Raw genomic sequence first — 23,159 nt, 5'->3', positions numbered from 1 at the left:
CAAATCCTTCAAACCTTGGCAGGGGAGGTGCCCAAACCCAGCTGAGCTCTAATCCCTGAATGCTGGCCTTTCCCATTCATCCCCCACCCTCGGCCTTCTTTTCCAACCAGCGTGACCCCCTCCTAGCCATGCCTCAGCTGTTTTTCTCCTCCAGCGGGTGAAAGCAATCTTTGTACCTCTCTCTCTCTCGGTTTCCTTTGCTGCCAAGGCAGCCCATAATAATGAACAGATTGCTGTCCAAAACGAGCTTGAGCAGGACACAAGCAAAGCTGCTCTGAGGGTCCTTCCATAACCTCAGCTGCCTTTCACCTCCAACCGGTTTGCTGACACCTTCTGCAGGAGAAAGACGCAGAGACAAAGCAGATGGTTAGCGAAAAGGGATGGGAAGCTGGGAGGAAGCTGGGAACACACAGGCGGCTACAGATCAAAGGGGAGATTGTGCTGGACTAAAAAGCCCAGTGAGTGCTCTAGTGGGGTGGGGGGGAGGGGAGTTGCAATCTGATTTGGGGATCGTAGCTATAAACAAGAGATGCAAAGAAACGAAGTCGAAGCCTGGGAAAGAGACCAAGGAATCTCTCCAGCGTCCTTTCTGCAGAGTGGGTGAGGCAAACATTTTCAGGCCCATTTCTTTTAGCCATTTTTGGTATTGGGGGAGGATTAAGGGCAAAGTGTGTGCTTTAAGTCTTACAGGAGCTAAAGGCACTTTTGTCTTCCCTTAAAACCCCCAATTCCTCAAGGTAGTCTGGTCCCAAGTTGCCAACTTGATGCCAAGTTCTACCCTGCTGCTGTAAACCCTGGATTCCCGATCTTCCATCACTGGATGTGCCCCCACACACCTCCTTTGCTGCCCAACAAATTCCATGCCCCACCCAATGCAATTTTATAGATTACATAATTAAAATAATCAGGGAAACTAGCATGTTGCAAAGCAAAGCACCAGCCTCAGGCATAATCATTATTTTCAGAAATACTTTGAAGTCTTGTATATACCCTGGAGGCATTCTTAGAAAATAAAAACGATAGGGAGCTGCAGCACAGATTTTGGAGGGAAGCATATCTACCTTCCCAGAAAAACAAAAGAAGAAAAAGGTACCCTGAAGTGGAAATAAACATACCTGAAAAGATGGGGAGAGCAGGTTTGCCCAATTTACCTCCTGTTATAAAGGGATGTCTAGTGATTGGCCATACCCAGAGCGGCAGCCATTTTGTGAAGGGGCTCACAACACATTCTCCAAATGGTTGTGGCTCCAGGCTGTAAGGTACACAGCCTATTACCTTACCAACCCATCAAGGTAAGCCAGGTCAGGAAACAAACTTCACAAAATCTACTGGAATTCCACTTCATTGTTAACAGGGTATAATCTTAAAAGCCTGACAGTTTTTCTCCCCCAACTGCCCATCCCTCCCTTATATCAAAGAGAATAAAGACAGGACAATCTTGAGTTTCTTTCTCACCTTCTCCTCTTTCTCAGGGCTGAGCTGATGTTTACATAATCACACTTGCATTCCTGTTTCAAGGTTATCTCCATACTCCTCTACAGCCACACTCAAATCTTTGAAGGGCCACACGCAGCTATAGGACAGCAGCAGATGGTGCAGACCATAGGAAATACTGCGTACAAATGTGACAAGCTAATAAATCAATAAACATTCCTGAAACATTCTATTCTTCTTCCAGAACTAACCAGATCAGTCATCCAGGAATGGCTTACCTCTTTCCAAAAGGGCACCTTTGAAACAGGAAAGAGTTCATGCAGCCTAACCTAATCAAAATGGTGTCATGGACAGACAAGATGGCAGCATGAGCAAGACAGGGAGAACACCAAGATTTGCAGAAGCATAAACAGCTTTTTAAGAAAGTGATAACCAGATATGTATGAGAGAACTGTTGGAGGATGATGGAAGGAAAACAGGGAATGAAATAGTAGCTAGAAACCTAAATAGGAGCATCCCCCAATACAAAAGACACATAAGACACAGGGAAGATGGTCAAGAACTATTTTCCATGGACCCAGAAACTAGAATCAGAAATAACAGGTATAACTTATAGCTGCCTAGATTTTGTTTAAATCACTTGTAGAAGATGACTTTAATATCCACAACATGTGGAAACAGTACTGGCTAGAAAATTGCCCCCCACAATGTCGAAGTTTGCTCTGCATCTCAGAGAAACCATCTGGATTTGATCAGCCCCATGCAATATGGACAACATTGAACAGAATTCGCACAGGCCATGGTAGATGTGCAGATGCCCTTTATAAGTGGGGCAAAATAAGATCACCAAATTGTGATTGTGGGGCTGAAAAACAAACTATCCAACATACAGTGACAGAGTGCTAAAACAGAGCCTATAATGGAGATTTCGTTGATTTCCTGGCTGTGACAAATGAAGTAAAAAATTATATTTGTAATCTAGACATATGTTTATAATTTTATATTTTATATTTTATATTTTATATTTTATATTTTATATTTTATATTTTATATTTTATATTTTATATTTTATATTTTATCTCGTGTGTTTTTATTCTACTGAATTGCGATGTGAATGTGCCATACGATAAAATAAAGAAATAAAAAAATTGTTTAGATGTAAGAACAACCTCCCGATATTAAGCTCTGAACTATGGTGGAACAGACTACCTATGGGAGTTGTGGGTTCTCCATCTCAGGAGGTTTTGAAGAAAAGACTGGACAGCTTTCTCCCATGGATGATTCATTTAGTTTTCCTGCCTCCTGCAGAGGGTTGGACTAGATGATCCTTGTGATCCCTTCCAACTACACAATTCTATGATTCTGTGCACATTTTGTTGCAGGCCCCACTCATTCTCCTTACTGCTGATGCACAAACTGTGAGTGCTTTTACTGTGCAAGGGCTTTTCAGTAGTGGATCTATGGAAGCTTGCCAGGAATACTGGAAATACTAAAAGAAGATGATCCTCCATAAGGGATGCTGTAGTTGCACCCGGCATTGCTGATTCTATACTGAGGAAAGCACTGGGAAGGACGAACTCTCAGGTCTGGAAGATACGGGTGGGTTCACCCAACATATTTAGCTGGGCCAAAATGGAATTGGGGAGAGTGTAATTCACCAAGGTGTAGGACCCTGGCCGTCGTCTTTAGAACACTGTGCAAAGCAGCCATCACGTCAAACATAATCTAGTTTGTGTATCTGGAATGAGCTTGTTAGGTGGGCAAAGCAGTTTTGGTTTCTTAACCAGCATTAGTGTTTTATTGTGTTTTATGAACCTAATCTACGATTCCATGCTATTTCAACTTTGTAATCCCACTTTTCTGGTAACAGTATTAGAGGCTGGGGAAACAGCCTGTCATTCAAGCAAAAAAAAATAGTTGCACTGGGTCAGGGGATATCTCTCTGCTTTCATCTGTTCACATTTCTCACTGGATCCTATCTGAGCAATCAGTGCAAGACAAACACCAGGAAATCATGATTCCATCAGAACTCCCACTAAATGGAAGCAACCAGATTTTGGGGGAGAGTTGTAATAGGGGGAGGATCAGAGTTAGCATGTCATTTGAAAGTGCTTCTAGTCCACAGCATCTTAATTGTAGTTTATATTTGAGTTATTTTTTTATATAGGAAAAAAAAAAACTAAGAGCAGAGCAAGCTGTTCATTTGCAGCCTGTCCCTGGGGTTTAATAAAGCTGTACTCACTGCTGTAGTATCATTTTTATGCTATCATAAAGCTCATCCATTTAGCAGGTTTGTGTTACTTCAGCAGTTAGCACTGCATGGAAAGCAATTCTGGAAAGGTGAAAAGAGAGAGAGGAAGGAAGGAAGGAAGGAAGGAAGGAAGGAAGGAAGGAAGGAAGGAAGGAAGGAAGGAAGGAAGGAAGGAAGGAAGGAAGGAAGGAAGGAAGGAAGGAGGATGTTGAGAATGCTTAAACAAAACATATAGCAGAAGTACAGGAGAAACATGAAACATGCTTTGATCAAACCTCCTTTCTAAAATCCTCTTTCAGAGAAGTATCCCAAATGCAGAAAAGATGGATCACTTCAGTTATAACACACCGGAAATGGTCATACACACACTGAATCAGGTCAGGTAAAGATGCATTGGCGTAGCAAGCTTAGCCAGGCTAGGGTTAAGCTTAACTTTTTGTGGCTTCTGTCAACCTAGCCCGCTCTCATGTTAACTACTCCTTTGTATGGGTTTGGTGCAAACCCAGAAATCAGTTTAGCTCCTAAACCAGGTTAAGTTTGTTATGTGAATGTAGCCAATAAAAGAAGAAAAGGAACAGATGTACTGAGGGGTCCTCCCTATTCCGTAGTCTAAATTTTAGGGCCACATTTGCCTGACATGCCCAATATATAACCTGGTTTATGAATTAACCCGTTTTCTGGATCAGTACAATACACTGAAACATATGTTGGCCAAATGGGCAAGCAGAGATAGGCAATCTGGGTTGTTATTTTTAATTACAAATCCCACAGATACTTGAAATTCTCCATGATGGTTGGGGTGATAGGAGCTGTGGTTCAACATATCAGAAGCACACCAGATTGCCTATCACTGAGAGTTAAATTCACACAACATGCTAAACCAGAAAGGGGGGAAAAAACTTGAGGGTTAAAACTTAACCAGACCTAGCCTGTAACCAGTAGGTCTTTAACTGATTTGTTAAGCAGTTCTGCAAATGAATCCAATATAAGACGACTTGCTGGGACAGAGCCCAGAACCCCCTGCTCAATCATGTGACAGCCTGCCAATTTCTTCCAAGCCACGGTGTCCTAGACATCACACTAATCAGTACACATCTCCTCCCCCTTCCCATGCAGAAGAATTGAAGAATAACCTCAGCGGCTACAAGATGGCCAAGCTGCAACACCAGAACACTAACTAACAAATGGACTTTTCCTTCTCCTAACGCTGAATATTAGAGCCTGAAATTGCATAATCCTGGCCATAATCCTCTCCAGGGGCTTGCTCAGGAGCAAGAGAAAGGATGGGAGGAGGGTACTGAGAAAGCTATGGTTTACTTGCAGGCTTCAACTGTGGGCAAGCCCTGCCTGATCAGCTGGGTACTCCTCCACTTCAAGCCCTGATGCCACTTCGCTAGTTCCAAGACGTGCCACAAAAGGGCAGCCTTACGATGTAGGAGAAAAAAGGGAGGGAAGGTTTGGCAATTAAGGTTTTGGCACTGTCAGACCTGCCTCAAGCAGGCTTCCACTAGCTGATAGCTTTATTGTTATATTTTAGATGTCAAAGTGGCACAAACAGTGCTTTAAAATGCATCCGAGCCGCTGCTTCTTTGACAGAGGGTGTTGGTTTTCCCATTAACAAGTAGAAAGCAGGAGCTGGAGCAGAAAACTCCAAGCGCTTTGGAATTGATAAAATAACAACTCCCTAATTAAACAGAACTGTCAGTCAAGAGGCTTTCCATGCAGCATCTGACAACGGGAAATATCCCCCTTACCCCCCATCTCCACCCGTGTGCAGTGTCGCAGCTCCAAAACTCAAAATGGAAGGGGAGTCCTCTGCACAAACTCCCAAGATCGAGTCCCTAACTATAGGACAAACGTCTTGCACCCAAAGACACACTGACCAAAGCTGGTGTGATCTGCATTTCAGCAGGTTTGGGAAGAGATCAAGAAGCCCTGTTCGGGGTTACAAGCTATCATACAGGTTACAAGACCCACTACTTTTAGGACTACCCCCAGCAATATCAGGAAGATTATACTGGAGAAAAAGATCTGCAGGACACAACTTCCTTCAAACTTTCCAGGTCTTTGTTTTCGGAACATTAAAAATAAATGATCCTGTCTCTTGGGGTCTGAGTTCATCCTGGTTTTATTTTAGCCCCATTGTTCTTCAGAGGTGATATTAGGGCTCAGCAGGACCTAGCAGGCCTTTTAGTTCAGAAGGTTTCAAAACTAAATGCCACTTGTTTAAAACAACCACAAAAGTTAGCAGATGTTCAGTCTTGACCCAACCTGCCATCCTCTTTTCCCTAAAAGCTTTTTACTTTAGGGAACTGAAGTTGATGGTGCTTATTCTGCAGAGCACCCATATTCTTTTAAAAGTTGAAGAGTGAAAACATATGTGTAGGTTCCACTATCTGTTAAAGGCCAGGAGATAAGGGGAGAGACTGGTTGTGCCCACACAACATGCTTAACTAGCACAGTTACAAACCTAATGGCTGTTTCTACATAACACGCTAAGCTGGGTTAAGTTTTAAAGTCAGTAACTTTTTGCCTAGCTCTGTCTAAACACCCCCTCCCCATCCCACTTAAATAATTCGTTCAAAAGCAGAAGCCTGCTCCCTGAGGAATAATAGATCTACGTTAACAGCATGGGGTGGGAGGGAGGGATGCGATGATGCAAGTTAAATGGTGCACAGGAGCTGAAGTTCTCAATTGGCTTTAGGGAAGAGGATTGAGGGGACAACTGGGAGCTTTAAATCTTACCTTGTAATCCCACCTTTCAAAACAGTGGCTGGTAAGATGGGGGAAGCTGTTTCTATAACACAGGAAAATGCTTTGGAATTCTCGGTGAATCAGGAAGAGAGTTTGATGGCTGACAATTCATTAGGGACCAGAGGAGATGAATTATGTAAGGTAACTACAAAAAAGTTCCCATTATCAAGCATGCCCCCTCCTCATACACACACAAAGGAAATTTTAAAACTGTGATGCTTCTGAACCTCAGACATACAGCCTGGGTTTGCATAACTTGTTAGACTAGGCTAAAGTAGGGCTCATTAGTTGATGGTTTAATACGTTATGGGAACCCAGCCATTGTCTTAGCATATTATATAACCTAAGTCATCGCAGTAAGGCATAATATGGTTTATTTGTTTGGGTGTAGCATATAATGTGAATGCATCAATTTTGTTTGGTTTTGACCTGGTTTAGGGTTTAGCATATTGTGCAAGATTCTTGCATAAAATGTCCCAGAATTCAGAGTTATGAATAGGGAGGGGAAGTTTTAATTGTAGAAAGTAGTTCTGAGAAGCAAAGGAAGAAGCAAAAATGAGGGGTAAGAATAAAAAATTACAGACTGGGCAATACAACAGAGGGTCTGGATCACAAGCATGAGAAAATACTTTGGGCCTTTACGTTAAAATGAAATCCAAGCAAGTAATGTTTCTGCAAAATTACAAGGAAGAACTCAAACTAGAGCTGATCACCAATAAGGAAAATTCAGCAGCCATGCTTCATTGTCAGAGACCATCCCAGAATAAATAGGCCTAACATTAAACTCTGGAAAGAAGCTGCAAGCCTGGGCAAGGAATACCAAGCATCCAACATCACAGATTTGCAGGGCAGTAATCAACAATGCAGCTTCTCCCACTTTCAGTATCAGAACTAGTTAACTTGCAAAATCTGAAGGGCGGTACCTTTCCACTGTTCCCAAAAGGATCATTTCTCTTTCTTGGCAACAATTCAGAACACAGTGATACCCATGTTCTCTTAAACAAAGCCATCTGAAACTCTTCAGATAATTTGGTGATAAGATCCACCTTATTGCTATGTTGGGGGTTGCAAAGGAATTTTCTTCTTTGTCACATTTAAAGCCAACTCTTAATTTTCATGGAGCCAAAAGAGAAAGCTACTGAGTTCCTTTGCCCCTGCCATGGGACACTTAATCAGTCTATAACCTTTCTTCTCACTTCCCAGCATGAGCAAGTACAAAGCATGTGAGACACCACCATGAACTACCAGGGCATATCTGCCCCTTCCAACTAGGACAGGTGGAAGAAGGATGCCATAAGATGATCAGTGACAATGTGTGCATACCCTGGCACCTTTTTTTTGGGGGGGGGGTTCAACAGCATTTTCTTCCAGCCCTGCCTGGAGATCCTGTAGATTTACCCTGTGACTCTTAGCATGGAAAGAGTGGACTCTAAGATAACACAAGCAGCTATGAAACAGCCTCTCACCAATCATTCACCATTCCAGCTGGGGCATTTCAAAAGCCTTTATCTAAAATGCCTTTGGTTGGGGAAAAGCTACTTTTTAATGCACCAATTTTTTTTTTAAAGGTATGAAATAGAACTAGAAAAAATAGTGTTCATTAGAATATACTTTGGATTTTTCTTCAGATGAATGCTTCCCTCTATTTATTTTTATTGTATTTATTTATTTATTTCATCATTTTTATGGCTACCTATTCACACCGGTGACTCTGGGTAACTAACACAGGATTAAAACAAAAACAAAAAACCCCCACAATAAACAGTAAATGAACAGCAAAAAAATAATTTAAATATAAATCACGCTCAAGGCCTACAGCATAGCTTCAACAAACACAAAAGACATATAAAACAGTCTCACCTAATATTCTGACCCCATGCCAGAATTTGTTTAGCTGGAACCTAGTCACCTCTATTATACCATGCTCTCTTTTTATATAGATAATGTACAATATCATGTAGATAGACAAAACTCCGTCCAGTTCAGAACCCCGAATATAAACGTTTTCCAATATTTTTCATCTGCAATTCATTCAATTCTTCATGAGACCTGATCTTATGCACCACAGAGTTGCCAGTGTTGCAATACTCTCAAGAAAGGGGTTCAGGGGAGAGAAGAAAGCAACTGCTTAACTTCTGAACTTCTTAAGAGCACCAGTGCCAAGTCTCATAAGAACATGTACAGGCAGGCCCAGATTGGAAGGATGAAATACATTCTGGCAGAACCCCTTTGATTTACCCCATGCAGATGAGCAAAAGACTTCAGCTTGGACTAGCACATACACTGGCAAAAGTTTTAATGTCCACAGTTTCCTTGTCAGAATCCCAGGAAAAATGATAGATAGATGGTCACCCTTCTGCAGGAATATTTCCTCACTATACAAAGTGCATTAGAGCTTTTCCAAAACAAAAACATGGAAACTGGACAACTTGCAGACCTCTATGATAAGAGCTCTGAAACTCTGAAAGCTACCTTGAAGTTCTTCCACATGCCATACTCCCCACTGGCAGAGTACTGCAAGTTAAAAATGCTACTACCATCCCTGCTAATTTCTACTGACATGTTACATCGATACACTGCTGGATTCTTTTTATTATTTTTATGCTTTGAACAAAAAGAAAGCTTCAGCTTCTTCAAGAAAGAGATGGTCCTGATTTGCTTCATGTGGGTCCTCATGAAGCATATATCTTTTCTTGGGGGGGGGGAGAAATTGTGGTTATTAATTGCCAAGAAACTCAGAACAAGCCATGGCAAAGGTCTGTGCTTTGCCATGGATTCCCAGAGCAATAAATATATACTGTACTGTATACCTAAAGTTTCATTTGTCAACTTTATATTGTATTGTGTATACAAGGCAAGACTGTTGCAGATTTTAACTGGGCAAGCTTTTCTACCCAAGGGTACAACAACCATAATCCATAGGACCTGCTGATACAGAATAACCAGTTAAAACACACTTCTAAACAAAACCCACTGAAATGAAAGGAACCTGCCTATTAGCCATACGTGGTCAGAGTCAGCATATGATAGGAAGTCCAGAGTGGAACAAGCACCTCAGTTTGTGCCCTACTTGTAGGGTTTGCAGATATAATATATATCACTGGGCACTGGGAAACATGATTCTGGACTAGCAGATGGTTGAGTAAGACTGATCCTAGCCTATCCCAGTTGTATTCCTCAAGGATGCTGGGAATACAATTCCCAGTATTCCCAGGTAGTTCAGTAATGCTGGTTGGGAATTCTGGGAGTGCCAGTCCCAACAAATCTGGAGGGCACCAGAGTGGGAAAGGCTGGGCTGGATGGAAAATGTAATCTGCCAAATATAAAGTGCACATTCCTATAACGAGCTCAACCCTTGGTCTAACCTTTCGATTCACTGCTTCAAGAATATTTCTGCATCCAAAGACACCAATAAAAAACTGTTCCTTCAGCAATTCCCATGAATTGTGGTCCAGCACAGCACATTTGGATAATACCAGAGCAGACACTTCCTGAAGAAACAGTTGTTACTGAGTAGCTGAAGAGTAAAAAGAAGTTAAAGAAAATGGAAAACCTCTGTTGCCAACACTGTTCACCTTTTGCTCCCCTTCCATAATTGATCACCAGTGTGGTAAGGTGTGAATGTGGAAAGGCAGTCTCGTTTCATAAATACCTTTTCTTGCAAAGGAGAAGGTTAGAGTTTGTTGTCTTCACTGTAACAGTAGACTCTTCCCACCCAAACACAGACACACATTTTTCTTGTAAGCTGAGGGAATGCAACACAACTATACACTAAATCACAATAAGAGAAGAATCGATTACTACTGACAGAAATATTTAACAAACCAAAGGCAATAGCCTGGAGTTCAGCCAGCAGAGCTAAATTGAGAGGGGTGTGTATCTTAACTCTGTCTGGGTAAGACCAACAGATAAGAGAGAGAGAGATAAAGAAAATACAAGTCACTCTCTTGTCTTCTCTCCCCTATCATTTATTTCCAGATTTATAAGTGTTCCCTATGGCCAGTACACATGTGGGGGAGAATCTCTTTCAAGCCTTCCATCAAGGGTATATCACAGCAACAACTTTTCAGATAATTCCGTTTCTATCCATGACCTGACCTTAGAAAGAAACTGAAGCAAAAAAAGAAAGCATATCAAATCCCATTTTGATTCAGGAAAAAGATGCCCACATACAAAGTTTGCAGCGAGCACATGAGGACTGTTTCATTACATTTCCAGTTTTTGACCTGATGGAATCCATATCTCAAGTGGGATTAGTAACATTTGTCCTGCTGGCTCAATCTGGGGGGAAGAGGGAGGCAAAGTAACTGGTAGAAGGAATCACATTTCAAGTTTTCCTTGGGATAATGATAGAGGCTCCAGCAATCCAGGCTGCATTCCAGAAGAAAAAGGATCTCCACACATTGTCCCCACTCCCCACCCTACCCACCTACCCATTGCCCAAATTGGAAAGCAAAAAGCTGGAAAGCAACCCCCCTGCCATGTCCTTTCTCCAAGTGGCATTTCAATCAAGCAGAGCAGAAGAAAGCTTCAAAAAGTACTTCTGGCTCCCTCAGCCTACCAGACAGACAGGTGCCACTTAACTGCAACATGAGAGGGGGGGGAATCATTTTTCCCCCTACCTCCTGGCTGCCGGGCACCGAAGAAGCAGAAGGAAATATGGGAGATTGGCCAAGTAGCTGAATAAGTGCCCAGGCTACTGATAAATGACCTCTCTCTTCCCCGGGGGGGGGGGGGGGGAGATAGATAGATAGATAGATAGATAGATAGATAGATAGATAGATAGATAGATAGATAGAATCACTCACATCCTCTTCACCACTGCCAACAATACTTTCTTCTCCTCTGGCATCAGTGAGAAGAAAAAGTGCTCTCCAACATGGCTTTAATAAGGCTACATGAGTAACTTTCCTTCCAGGGTCAAAGGCAATATAGGAATGTCTCATTAATCAGGTTCTGAACCCACAGAGATCTTGGGGGGGGGGGGGCTCTTGCCCCATCCATGCAATAAAGCCAAAGGCCCTGCTTTATGATGACCAAATAACATATGCTTTCAAGGACTGCTACAGAATCTCTCAGAAGGATTCAGTGTTGGCCATCCCTGCCATTACCTTAATACTCCAGACACTAACTCCTGCTGAAACCTCTTCTTTCAAGTAAGGATGGAAAAAGGGAGAGGGGGGCACCACCATTTTAACAACCCTTAATTAACCTCCCCTTGCAGCCCCGGGAAGGCTAAAACCAGTGGTCAGCCCCTTCTCCTGGGCATCTAAATCAAAGGAGATATGCTGGAGACCCCCTCTACCCACGGAGGATGAGAGTAGTAAAACTTCCCCAGCGTCTCTTGGAAACTAGGTATCTGTTCGGCGGGAGTAGGAAGCGGGAGGGGAGGGCGCAGGGCGGGGAGGATGCCCAGGTACCTTCCAGCCAGCGGAGCTGTTGCTGTCGCCTTTATCCTTAAAATAGGGCACGTATCTGACCATCCAGTCGTAGATCTGGGAGAGGGTGAGCCGTTTCTCCGGGGAACTCTCGATCGCCTTGGTGATGAGATCCGCGTAAGACAGGTTGCCCCAGGCGTTCCGCCGCGAAGTCTTCGCTTTGCGGAGCTGTCCAACGTCCGCGCTCAAGGAAGGCAGCGCAGGGGTCGCTTTGCCACGCTCCGTCGCCACGCCGGCGTTCTCGGCGCCTTCGGTGCCGCCGGCCAAGGGGTGCTTAGAGCCGCCGCCGCTGCCGCCGCCGCCGCCGCCTCCCGCACCGCCGGTTCCATCGTCTTCTTCTCCCGGGAAGTCGGGGTGAGGCAGCGGCCAGGTGCAAGAGCGAGGCCGACTCTGAGGTTCAAAATCCGGGTCGATGTCAACCTGATGCGCCTGCAGCTTCTCATCCATGTTCCTCCCCCTCCCCCCCCCGCAGCCGCCTTTTCCCCCCCACCCCTTTCTCTCTTTTTTTCTGCTTTATATCCCGGGGAAGGGAAGAGACGGTCTCCTTTGTAAATTTCCAGCCGAAGGTTTCCACCTCCCCGCCCAAAGCGTAGACTGGCAGCTCCGGAGCAGACGGCGCGTTAGGAAGCGACGCTCCGCGGCAGCAGCATCGCACCAAAGTGGGTCGGGGAGGAAGAGGGAGAGAAAGAGCGCGAGGGAGGCGGGATTGGAGACGTTGCCTCGCCGGGTTTGGGGAGGAAGGTGCGTCGGGGGAGCGGTGGGAAGGGAGGAGGGAAGCGAGAGCGGCAGAGAGCCCGGAGCCCACAGCGCAGCCCGGCCGGTTCTAGGAGGCTCCACTAGAAGGGCAAAGAACGGCCAAAGGCGGCGGCTTTCTCCATGGAGCCCGGCGAAAGAGAAAGGAGGGGAACGCCCGTTCGAGCAACAGATGAACAGCTGGAGCGCGCTGGGCGCAGGAGAAGCGGCGTGCTTTCGAGGGAGAGGGTTGCCTTCAGCTTTGCGGGGCGACCCCAGGCTCGAGGCCAAGGCAGTTCGCTTGCTTCGAAGAGGAAACGTTTCCAAGCCGAGGGGGGGAAAAACAGAATAATTTTAAAATATGCAAAAAATTCTGGCGTAGCGGAAGAATCCGGCGCTAAGGGGTCCAGAGACGGGGATGGAGGTGCGGAGTGAGCGCCACCATGATCGCTCCGTCCTTTCCTCGACGACGGAGGAGACTCGCACCGGGAGAAGGCAGGCACCGGCTGGACTGGGCAGCCTGTTGGCCAGGCAGGCAGAGCGCGCTCTGACGATTAGCACCTGCTGCTGCTAGCAGGCTCGGGGCGGCAGCCAGCCCTGGTCGCCGTCGCTGTCATCTTCCTGGCCAACCCGCCGTCTTCCTCCTCCTTCTTCTTCTTCTCCTCCCGCTGCTGCTGTGCTCGTGCCGCCCCGAGCGGGCGCCGCCTCTCTCTGGGGACCCGACGGGATGGCAACATGCTGAGGAGGAGGAGGAGGAGGCGGCGGCGGCGGCGGCAGAGGAGGAGAAAGCGGCGGAAACGGCGGCGGGAGCGACCGCCACTCTCCCTTCCCTGCTTCGGTGCCCTCTCGTCACCCAGCCCCGAGAGCGTACAGTGCCTGCGACCGACACCAGCGCGCGCGGGAAGGGCAGCCAACGAGACCGCCAGGCGAGCCGGCTGCACTTCGGGGAGAGGAGGGGAGGGGGGAGGGAGGAGGGAAGGGCCGGCCCGGCTGGCTAGGGGGGAAAGGCGGGGCCTCGCCCAGCACCTTACACGAGGGCGAGGAGGAGGAGGAGCAGCGCGCCCGCCCACCCGCCTGCTTTGGCGGCGCTTCTCCGGCTGCTGGCCGGCCGCGCGAAAGTCGCACGGGCTCCTCGCCCGGCTGCTCCGTCCCTGACCCGGGAGCCCGCCAAGGCACGTGACCACAACACGCCGGGTATTTCCCAGCCGAGTTCCCCGGGAGGCGAGGGGGAAAGGACGTGAGAAGCAGCCGCCTCCGGACAGCGCTCGGGCCAAGGCGGCTTGGCCTCGCCCGGGCACCCTGCCTCGACGTCCCGCCCGTCAGGCTGCAGTCACCAAACGGGCCGGACGATGCGCTTTGCTTTTCCCAGGCTTGGTGGGGGGGCGCCTTGCAGGCACATGGGACTACACCTCCCATGTGCCTGCACGGCATCACCCAGGGTGAGAAAGGGGGTCTCTTCCCACACTCAGGCGCCACCCTGGAGACACGACCGGCCTTTCAGCCCCTTCCCTGCAGTCTCCAGTGTGCATTAACCCCTTGGGGGATTCTCTGGGACACGCTTCTCCCAACATGCTGGGCAGAGACACCGCGCGATGAGCTGCTTGAAAGGAGGCCCAGCTGCTCTCTTGACTCCGCCCACGCACCGGGTTCTCCCCCTTCGCCGCCCCCCCACTGGCTTCCCGGGTTTCTCCCTCGTTTGCTCCAAATCGTTACACTGACCTGACCCTGAGCCGCCTCCTGATTGGAAGGAGCGCGGCACATGACCCAGACCTCCGCGCTCTCCTATTGGCTCGATCCCAGCCGGCATTCTGAAAAAAAAACAGAAAGGAGGCAGGGTAGACGCATTTGGCGGACGAAGGGAACCTCCCCTCTGTGAGGTCTGCGCTTCTTGAGTTACCCGCGGGTAACCCAGGGCAACGAATCTCACCAGCCGGACCGCCGTGAGCTAAGCCACGCCCCCAGCTTCAACCATTCACGCTGAGGCAACCAGCGCTCCGCCCCCTCCGCTGCCTGACTCACTTGCAAGCTAAAAGACGGAGGGGCGTTGGCCACGCCCATTTCTCCAAGCTGCTCCTTTTGAGTGTTTCCCCACCGGCGCTCGCTTTGACCCAGATCGAGGATGCCTCCTTACGCGGTTGGCATTTACCGAGAATTAAGTCCTGCGGTCGATCCTTCCAATGAGCTCATTGGAAGGATCGATGATGAAGCTCAGGCTCAGATATTTTGGTCACCTAATGCGAAGAGAGATCTCTTTGGAGAAGACCCTGATGCTGGGAAAGATTGAAGGCAAAAGGAGAAGAGGACGGCAGAGGATGAGATGGTTAGATAGCATCACTGAAGCAATGAGCATGAAACTGAGCAAACTCAGGGAGGCAGTGAAGGACAGGAAGGCCTGGCGCAATATGGTTCATGGGGTCACGAAGAGTCGGACACGACTTAACGACTAAACAACAACAACAAGTCCTGCGGATTTCGGCGGGACTTTCAAGTGCTCCAGAAGCTGGCATTCCGGGCTACAGCTTTCTCCCTTAACATTGACGGGGACAGTTCCATCCATTATTGGAGAAAAGCATTATTTTCTCGGAAACTCTTACTGATGCCTCGGCTTCAGGCGTTGCAATGGACATCTGAAAAACATAGTTGCACGAACAAGGTCATTTCTCCAGTGGGTGGAAATGCTCGCACCAGCAAGGACTAGTGCTGATTCTGCCCGTTTGCAGCAGGCACTTGGCTCAAGCAGGGTATATCCACCCAATGCCCTGGAATGGCATAACATGCCGAACTATACGCAGACTGCAAGGGCTGGATTGGGGCCTCAATCGCACCAGTCTAAAGCTTGGCATAAAGCTCCCTCCCTAATGCGCTTTGCCTTCTTCTGTTCTAACTTCAGCTATGGCAAAAGGACAAATTCATAGATTTTTATCTCAACCGAAGCACCTCTGAGTTTTAGCCAGTGGACCTTCGTTTTGATTCCCATTTTTGTTGCTATTATAATGCTCAGATTTGGCCATTGTCTCCACCTGTAACATAACCGTGTGTGGTCTTCCCCTCACCCCCATTCTTTCTCTTCTTAAAGCATTTCTCAAATAAATATAGCAATAGTTAATACATTGTGTCTATTTTATGTTTGCCTTCTCTGAATCATTTTTGCCAAGGTTCCCAGAAGACTCCTATACATTTCTTAAATTACAAACGAGAACACTTAAATCAGTAATCTAAAAAATATATCACAAAAATCCACAATCACACACACACATATATATAATTAGGATTTTTCAATGTAATAAAAATATACCAAACAAAAAACAAGATAGAAAATAAGAAATGGAGAAAAAAGAAGAAAAAAACATTCAATTATGCCTTTTGCCATTCTTTCTATCAAGTAATTATCTTCTTAAGCTTTTCCCCAACCTCTTCATTCTTTTTAATCCCCAAATCGTCACTTCGGTTTTTTCTTCTTTCAATAAAAAGTCCCTATAAAGTTTCAAGTCTTTCAAAAAAAGTCTTTATCATTTTTTCTCTGACCAAACTGGTCACCACAGTCGCACATTTGAAAACAAGTTGGGATACCTATTGCAAAATCCAACAATGCCACAAAGGGAAAGTGAAGTTTGCATCTGACAATCAAATTCCAGTATACTTGAGCTAAAGGGCAACAACATCCCAATAAACACTTCTTCATCCCCAAAACAAAGAGTGACCCAAAGGGATCACTCAAGTTTAATGTCATCCCTTTGGTTTTGACCTACTGCTAGTGGCAAACCCAGTAAAAAATATTTGTTAGCAATCAAGAGATTAGCATCAGAAATCTTGCTGCCTTTGGAACTGTAAAATCCCACATTAGCAGACTGTGGAAGAAGACATTGCAAAATGAGCAAATATATGTTTTACAGGTAAGAGGTCCACAGTTAAGTTCTTGGCAACTCCAGTTCAAAGGATGAGATTGAAAGTAACACCAAAGACCTCAATTTGAGGAATCTGGGGAGATGCTCCCCAGTAAGAAAAGACAGTACTGAGATTGGTGGATCAGTGATTCAGCCTGATACAAGACAGCTTCTTACATTTTTCTCCCTCACATGCAAAAAGATGTCAAGTTATAAAAGATTATAAATTGGAGGTTATAATCAAGTTATAGTAGCATTGCATCAGGGGTGTTGGCTCCCACTTCACTTCAGACAGCCAGTGCTAATCTAGAAAGCTCTTCACAGCTTGGGGATCACAATATCTGAAGGAATGTCCCTTACTGGATATATTTGTCTGAGCCCAGAGGAAATAATGGGAGGAACTGCTCCTGAGATGCAGCAAGCAGCTCCTGGGAGTCAGCATTTTTAGTAGTAGTCACCCCTCCCCTCAATCTCTGGAATGCATTCCCCAAAGAGGCATGCCTGGGGCCTCCTTTGTCATCGTTTTGGCACCAGGCAAAGACCGTTGAGTTCTCCCAGGCTTTTTAATTTTATCATAATTGTAGTTTTCTGCACTTCTGCTGCAATGTGGTATTCTAAACTAATAAACTTTAATCTCTGCCATTTTAGTCTTCCCTGCTTTCAGCAACCATTCTGTTCGCTTTGTTATTTTTCATTTTATTGTATCTTAAGAATAAAGGGATGGATGGTTAAATAAGTAAGATGTTGTCAGCCCAGCACTCATGCCAGCTCATCTGTCTTGACTTTGCAGCTGATATACTTTTGTGGAGAACAGTAAGATCTGTAAAGTAAGAAAATATGGAAGCCAGTTGCTAACTGTCTTCTTTGCATCCCTGGGGCTACTGTTATGTTCCAGTGCTAACACGGTAATAGTCCGGGCCAAGAATCTCAACGGCAAGTGTGCATGAGGGCAGATTTCCCTGCCCACATACCTCCACCCCTGATTTTCTTATGGTTGGACATAGCTCTTGTGGGAGTCAAGGCTGTCTTTGCATGAAGATTCGCGGCAGCCACTGTCTCCCCCAAGAACTGGCTGGGTGTCAATTATCTTTGGCTGCCCAAGAGCTGGTCCTTCCTCAGCACAGCCAACAGGACAAGTGTTGTCAGGTGTGAATGGTATATTATTTGTGTATGTCATCCCAGCTGTTCACAGCAACCTAACTCCAGCTCCTTTGTGCAGTGCTAAGCAGGTTGGGCTGAGGACACAGAGGGCGTGCCAGCTCTTTTGAATACAGAGCACCTGGGCTGGAAGCTAGCCAAGTTGCCTTGTGAACTGAACTCCTCTTCAGCCCAGAAGAAGCCATACTTACTACCTACAGTCTGAATACAGCAAGTATTCAAGGAAAAGTTCAAACTGCATCCAACCGATACCATTTTGAGCCGCCTTGATTTTGAGTGGCAGCTGCATTGGGATGTGGAATAAAAAGAACTGAGCAGATTTAGATAACCAAGCCCAGCTGGAGAGTTGCAAGATCCAGACAGTTCCTAAAATCAGAGATCAAGAGTCTTAATGTGGGAACTCTGGAGACAGAATTCTCCAATGAACTTTCACACCAGCAGCTCCTTGCTCTCATGGGACAGGAATGAACATACCAAAACAGGTTTCTTGTATGTTAGATGGCCTGTAACAGTGTTCAACCAAATACTTTATAACACCCACGTAGACCTCAGCATCAAAGACACAAGAGTCTTTGTGGTACTTGCATGAGTGGGGGTGGGGGTAAACCTTCCTTTGCTCACCTACTCCCTTCCTTGTAACCCTTACACATAAATGCCTGCACAGAATTGTTTTGATTCGGATCTTTTAAGAAGTCTCTAGTTGGCTTCCAACTGTTCCTGGTTTGTTTTTAGTTCTCATTCCTAAGTAGCTGAAATGCAGTTAAGGTTAGCAGCAGGGTAGAAGAAATGGTGCTTAGAGATATTGGAAAGAGATCCTACTAGAATAGATGAAAATATTCCTGTAGGATCTTTTTAAAAAAATTTTATAGAGATATTATGATGAGAATGTTCCTATAGGATCTGTTTTTTAAAATTTTTATAGAGATATTATGATCTAATGCTCTTGCTGCCCCCACTAACCATTCTACTCTGCTCCATTGTGGATTATTTCTCATGAGGTAAGACATTTTGCTGGAATTTCTGAGAAGGTGCCCTAGAAGAGCTATTTTTCAGTAAACCTTGGGGCTTACAGCTTTGAACTCCTGCAGAAGTAGTTCTGAAAATAATTTCAGTTACTAGCAAGAGATAGTGGCCACCAGAAAAAGAGAAAATGTATCAACCCAAAAAAGAGGACCCAAATGGTAAAGCATTCAGATATGCTAATATTTATACAGTTGTATGCAAATTTGGATATAATTGTAGCAACTATTAGCTTTCATCTAATTAATAACCTCAACCTAGCATAATAAACAATTCCCATGTGAACTTCTCTGTCTCGATCAATATGTTATCTCTGTCATCAAAATTTACCTCCCGGGTAATTTCCAAGCCCTCTGTTCTGACTTGATGGTTCTGTCTTTAATCTAGATTTGGATGGACAGCCTTGGTCTGTCAAACAGACTGTCAAACTTGGTCAAACAGACTGTCGGGTCCTACAGGAAAAGAAGGAGTACAGAATCTTCCCACTCAGATTGCCAGGAACCGCGTCCTTTCTAGAATACTCCAAATTATTCCACCCCGCCCTTTCCATTTAGGCCATTTAGAGCCAACTGTCATGGCTTTTTACTAGTATTTTGCCAAAATTTGTTATCAGTCTCCAAAAGTTTTCTTATCCTGTAGAAGACGCTTCTATTTGTTTACTTCATTCTCTGGAGATTTGAAGACTTCTTTTGGTAGTAGAAGATACTGGAGTACTGGCAGTATTAAGTTTGTTTTGGTCTGTCCACTATACGTAGCTACATTGGTTGCCCCCAGTTCCTACTATGAACTTTCCCCCAAGAAATAGTTCCTTGTTGATATCTTCCTATGAGGGGTTATTTGAAAGGTGGGAGGCAGCTGGGGAGAATCTAGAATCTATTACATACAGACTATTACAGACTATTTCACTAAAATATTCTTTTCTAAGGAAAAAAAAATTGTCATCAAATTAAAAGACAATGACTGAAAAAAAATACAGATGTTTCCTGCAAAACACTATTTTTCACACAAACCTTCTCCCAACTGGGAGCCTCTAAATATGTGGGCCTCATGTCCCAGAATTTCTTAGCCAGTACAGCTAGTGCTGAGATTTCTGGATGTTGAAGTCCATACATCTCAAGGGGACCCAAGTTAGAAAAGGCATCTTATATTTGATAATAATGATTACTGCTGAATTCTGCCTCTTCACTCTCTGGCCACATTTTCCAACATTGTCCCTCTGTTCTCCAGACTCACACTTTCCCTGTATTTGGCTGGATGGCCCAGCACACTCTCTCCTGTAACTGAGCTGGTCACTCCCCAATGATCTCACCACAAGGCTATGCAACTGGAATTAAGTCAGACACCTGCCATCCAAGCCAAGGGTATAATTAGTAATCTTCCTCTGAAAGCTTGGGAGAGGAGATGGCACCCAGTGTAGTAGGAGGAGCTGGCATATGCACAGTAAGCATGTCAGCATCTGTTCTCTTCATTAAAATTGCAAGTTCTCAAATGTCTGGTTAGGGGGTAAGAATGGGGTAGATGAATGTTTCCCTTAATATAAATATTATGCCAGAGGCAATCCTGTTTCCTAATAATGGAAGAGGCCATGCCCAGTTGGAAGGCAGCATCTTGCTGACTTTGGCCAACTCCCCAAAGGTAAGCAGGATCAGATATGATTAGCACTTAGATGGGAGATCATGAGAAATCCCACTGCTATGGGCTACACTGGAAATTTGGAAGAAAAAATCCCAGAAGGCAATGACAAACTTCTTTTGTACTGTTGTCAAAGTCCCTTACATGAACACATCCAGCAGACAACACAACTTAAAGGAGATTTTATCTTCTTAAAAGGCAAGAGGTTCCAATCATTAGCTGATATATCCCCCTGAACATGCTCTATCTGGCCTCACTTTTGGCTTATTAGAGCAGGCTTCCCCAACCTAATACTCTAATCCATAATTCTCAAAAATCAATATTCAGTCCTAAAACATCTGTAGGGCAGCAGGTTGGGGACAACTGAGGTAACCTATCTCAAGAACAATGGACCAATGATCTGACTCCATTTTAAATTATTTCTACGTTCAAAGTCTAGTTTGAAGTATTTTCATAGAATCATAGCCTCAGAAGGGATCTTAGAAGATTTCTAGTCCAACCCTCTGCCCTGGGCAGGAATCCTCAGAGAATTGTCTGTCCAACCTTTGTTTGAAAACCTGTAGTGATGCAGCCCCCACTATTCTACGAGGCAGGCTGTTCTACTCCTTTAGCTCTCACAATCAAGAAATTCCTCATTTCAAGCTTCCACTCATTGGCTCTTGTCTTACTTTCCATCACTATAAAGAATAAATCTACACCGTCTTCCCTGTTACAGCCTTTCAAAGTTTGGAAGACTGTTATCATGTCTCTCCTTAGCCTTCTCTTCTTTAAGCTAAACACAAACAATTCTTTTTACTATTCTTCCTAGAATTTAGCCTCCAAGCCTCTCAGCACTTTTGTTGCTCTTCTTTGCACTCTTTCTAGCTCCTCAGCATCCTTCTTGTATTGTGGTTACCAAAACTGGATACAGTAGTCCATATGCAGTCTAACTGGTGCAGCACAGAGTGAAACTCTAATTTCCCATGCTCTTGACATTATACCCTTTGTTGATGAAGCTTATGATTGCATTGGCTTTTTTGGCAGCTGCAGCACACTGTGGGTTCATGTTTAATCTGTGGTCTAGCACAACACCCAGATATTTCTCACAAGTAATACTGCTGAGCCAGGTACCACTTATTTGGTACCTGTGCATCTGATTTTTCTAAGTGCAGAACCCTCCATTTCCTAGTTCTGAACAGCATTTTGTTAGATAGGGGCCAATGTTCAAGTCTATAAAGATCCTTTTGAACCTTAAGCCTGCCTTCTGAGACATCAGCAATACTCTCCCTCCTCTCCCCCCCCCCCCCGCTTTGTGTCATCTGCAAGTTTGATGAGCATGCCTTCTATCCCTTTGTCTAAGTCAATTTTTTCAAACTTGGCAACTTTAATATGTGTGGACTTTAACTCCCAGAACTGCATGAACAAACATCAACCTCATCCAGATAGAAATATGCCATCTCAAAACTGGGAGCTGTATCCAAATAGTGAATATGGGCAAGTATCGCCTCATTCTGGGAACTGAAGTCCACACATCTTAAAGTTGCCAAGATTGAAAAGCACAGGTCTGAGTCATTTATAAAAATGTTGAAGAGCACAGGACTCAGGACAGAACCCTGAGGCATCCCCCTGCAGTCTTTTCATGCAGACATAGATCCATTACAGTTGTATACAGTTGTTATTATTACATCATACTTATATGGCCACTCACCTTGTACAGTTGTACAGTTGTTCTACCAGATGTGAATCCATATGGTAGTGGGACCCTTCATCCCACATTTTTCCTTTCTATCAAGAAGGAGGCTATATTCAACTTTATCAAATGCCTTGCTGAGATTTTAGGGACTGTATATCACGTCCACAGCATTGCCTTAGTCTACTGATCTGGTCACTTTGGCAGAAAAAAGCCTTTGTCTGGCATGACCTATTTTTTATAAACCTGGGCTCACTTCTGGTAATTACCATGTTCCTTTCTAAATGCTTGTAAATCCAGCACTGGATGATCTTTTCTAGAATTCTCCCAGATACTGGTGCCAAGCTGATTGGTCTGTCATTTCCTGGGTCCTTTCTGAAATACTAGCTCTTCTCCAACCTTGTGGTACTCCCTATACTCCAGGAATTTTCAAAGATTACAGATAGCAGTTCTGAAATCACATCTGCCAGTTCCTTTAGCACCCTGGGATGTAACCCATCCAGCCCCAGCAACTTGAATGTCTTCAAAACAGCTAGGTGTTCTCTCACCATTTCCTTGCCTATATTGACTAGCATTTCTCTTCTGCCACCCAAGGTGCGCTTTCTGACTGGTTGCACAACTTTGTTCTTTTTGCAAAAAGATAGACACAAAATAGGAATTAAGTAGATCATCCTTCTCCTCATTGTTCCTCAGCATCATTTTGCCATTTTCTCCAACCTGTGGGCTGACCATTTCCTTGACTTTTCTCTTGTTCCACACATACCCGAAGAACTCTGTTTTGTTATTTTTGGCATTCATCTACAGGTCCCAGTTTATTCTGAACTTTAGCTTTCCTGACTTCATCCTTACAGATTTAGGCTACCCCTGATATTCTGTTTTAATATATGCCCCTCTGTCATTTTTTAAACTTGTCCTTTTCTCAGGTTTATCAGAGAGTTCTTTGTGCAGCTACACCAGTTTCATCAGCTCTTTCTTTTTTTTTTTTTTTTCATTTCAGAATTTCTCAAACCTCCTGAACTGTTTTTTCCTTCAGGGATCCCATGCATAGGATCTATTCTACTTTCCCCTTAGCTGACTAAAGTCAGCTCTCTTGAAATCTAGAACAGTAACCTGAATACCTTCAGTTCTTCCTCCCTGCAATATGGTGAATTCTAGGATCACATGGTCATTTTCTCCCAGGGTTCCTA

The 23,159-nt window shown here is 44.9% G+C and overlaps 1 protein-coding gene across 1 annotated transcript in view; it reads right to left on the bottom strand.

Annotated features, from left to right (window-relative positions):
- Positions 1-12,351, bottom strand: part of FOXO6 (forkhead box O6) — a 124,193-nt gene extending 111,842 nt beyond the window's left edge. The window contains exon 1 of the mRNA XM_088140048.1: positions 11,860-12,351. Within this exon, the coding sequence (XP_087996174.1) occupies positions 11,860-12,324 (465 nt within the window). The 5' untranslated portion in view covers positions 12,325-12,351. The remainder of the gene's footprint in view (positions 1-11,859) is intronic.
- Between the last annotated feature and the right edge of the window lie 10,808 nt (positions 12,352-23,159).

This window comes from Python bivittatus, unplaced genomic scaffold (assembly GCF_059951505.1).
Source record: "Python bivittatus isolate LINGU-HERP-01145 unplaced genomic scaffold, Pbiv_v1 ctg000310_np1212, whole genome shotgun sequence".
NCBI classification, from domain to species: domain Eukaryota; kingdom Metazoa; phylum Chordata; class Lepidosauria; order Squamata; family Pythonidae; genus Python; species Python bivittatus.
This window is presented reverse-complemented; position numbering and strand designations above follow the sequence as displayed.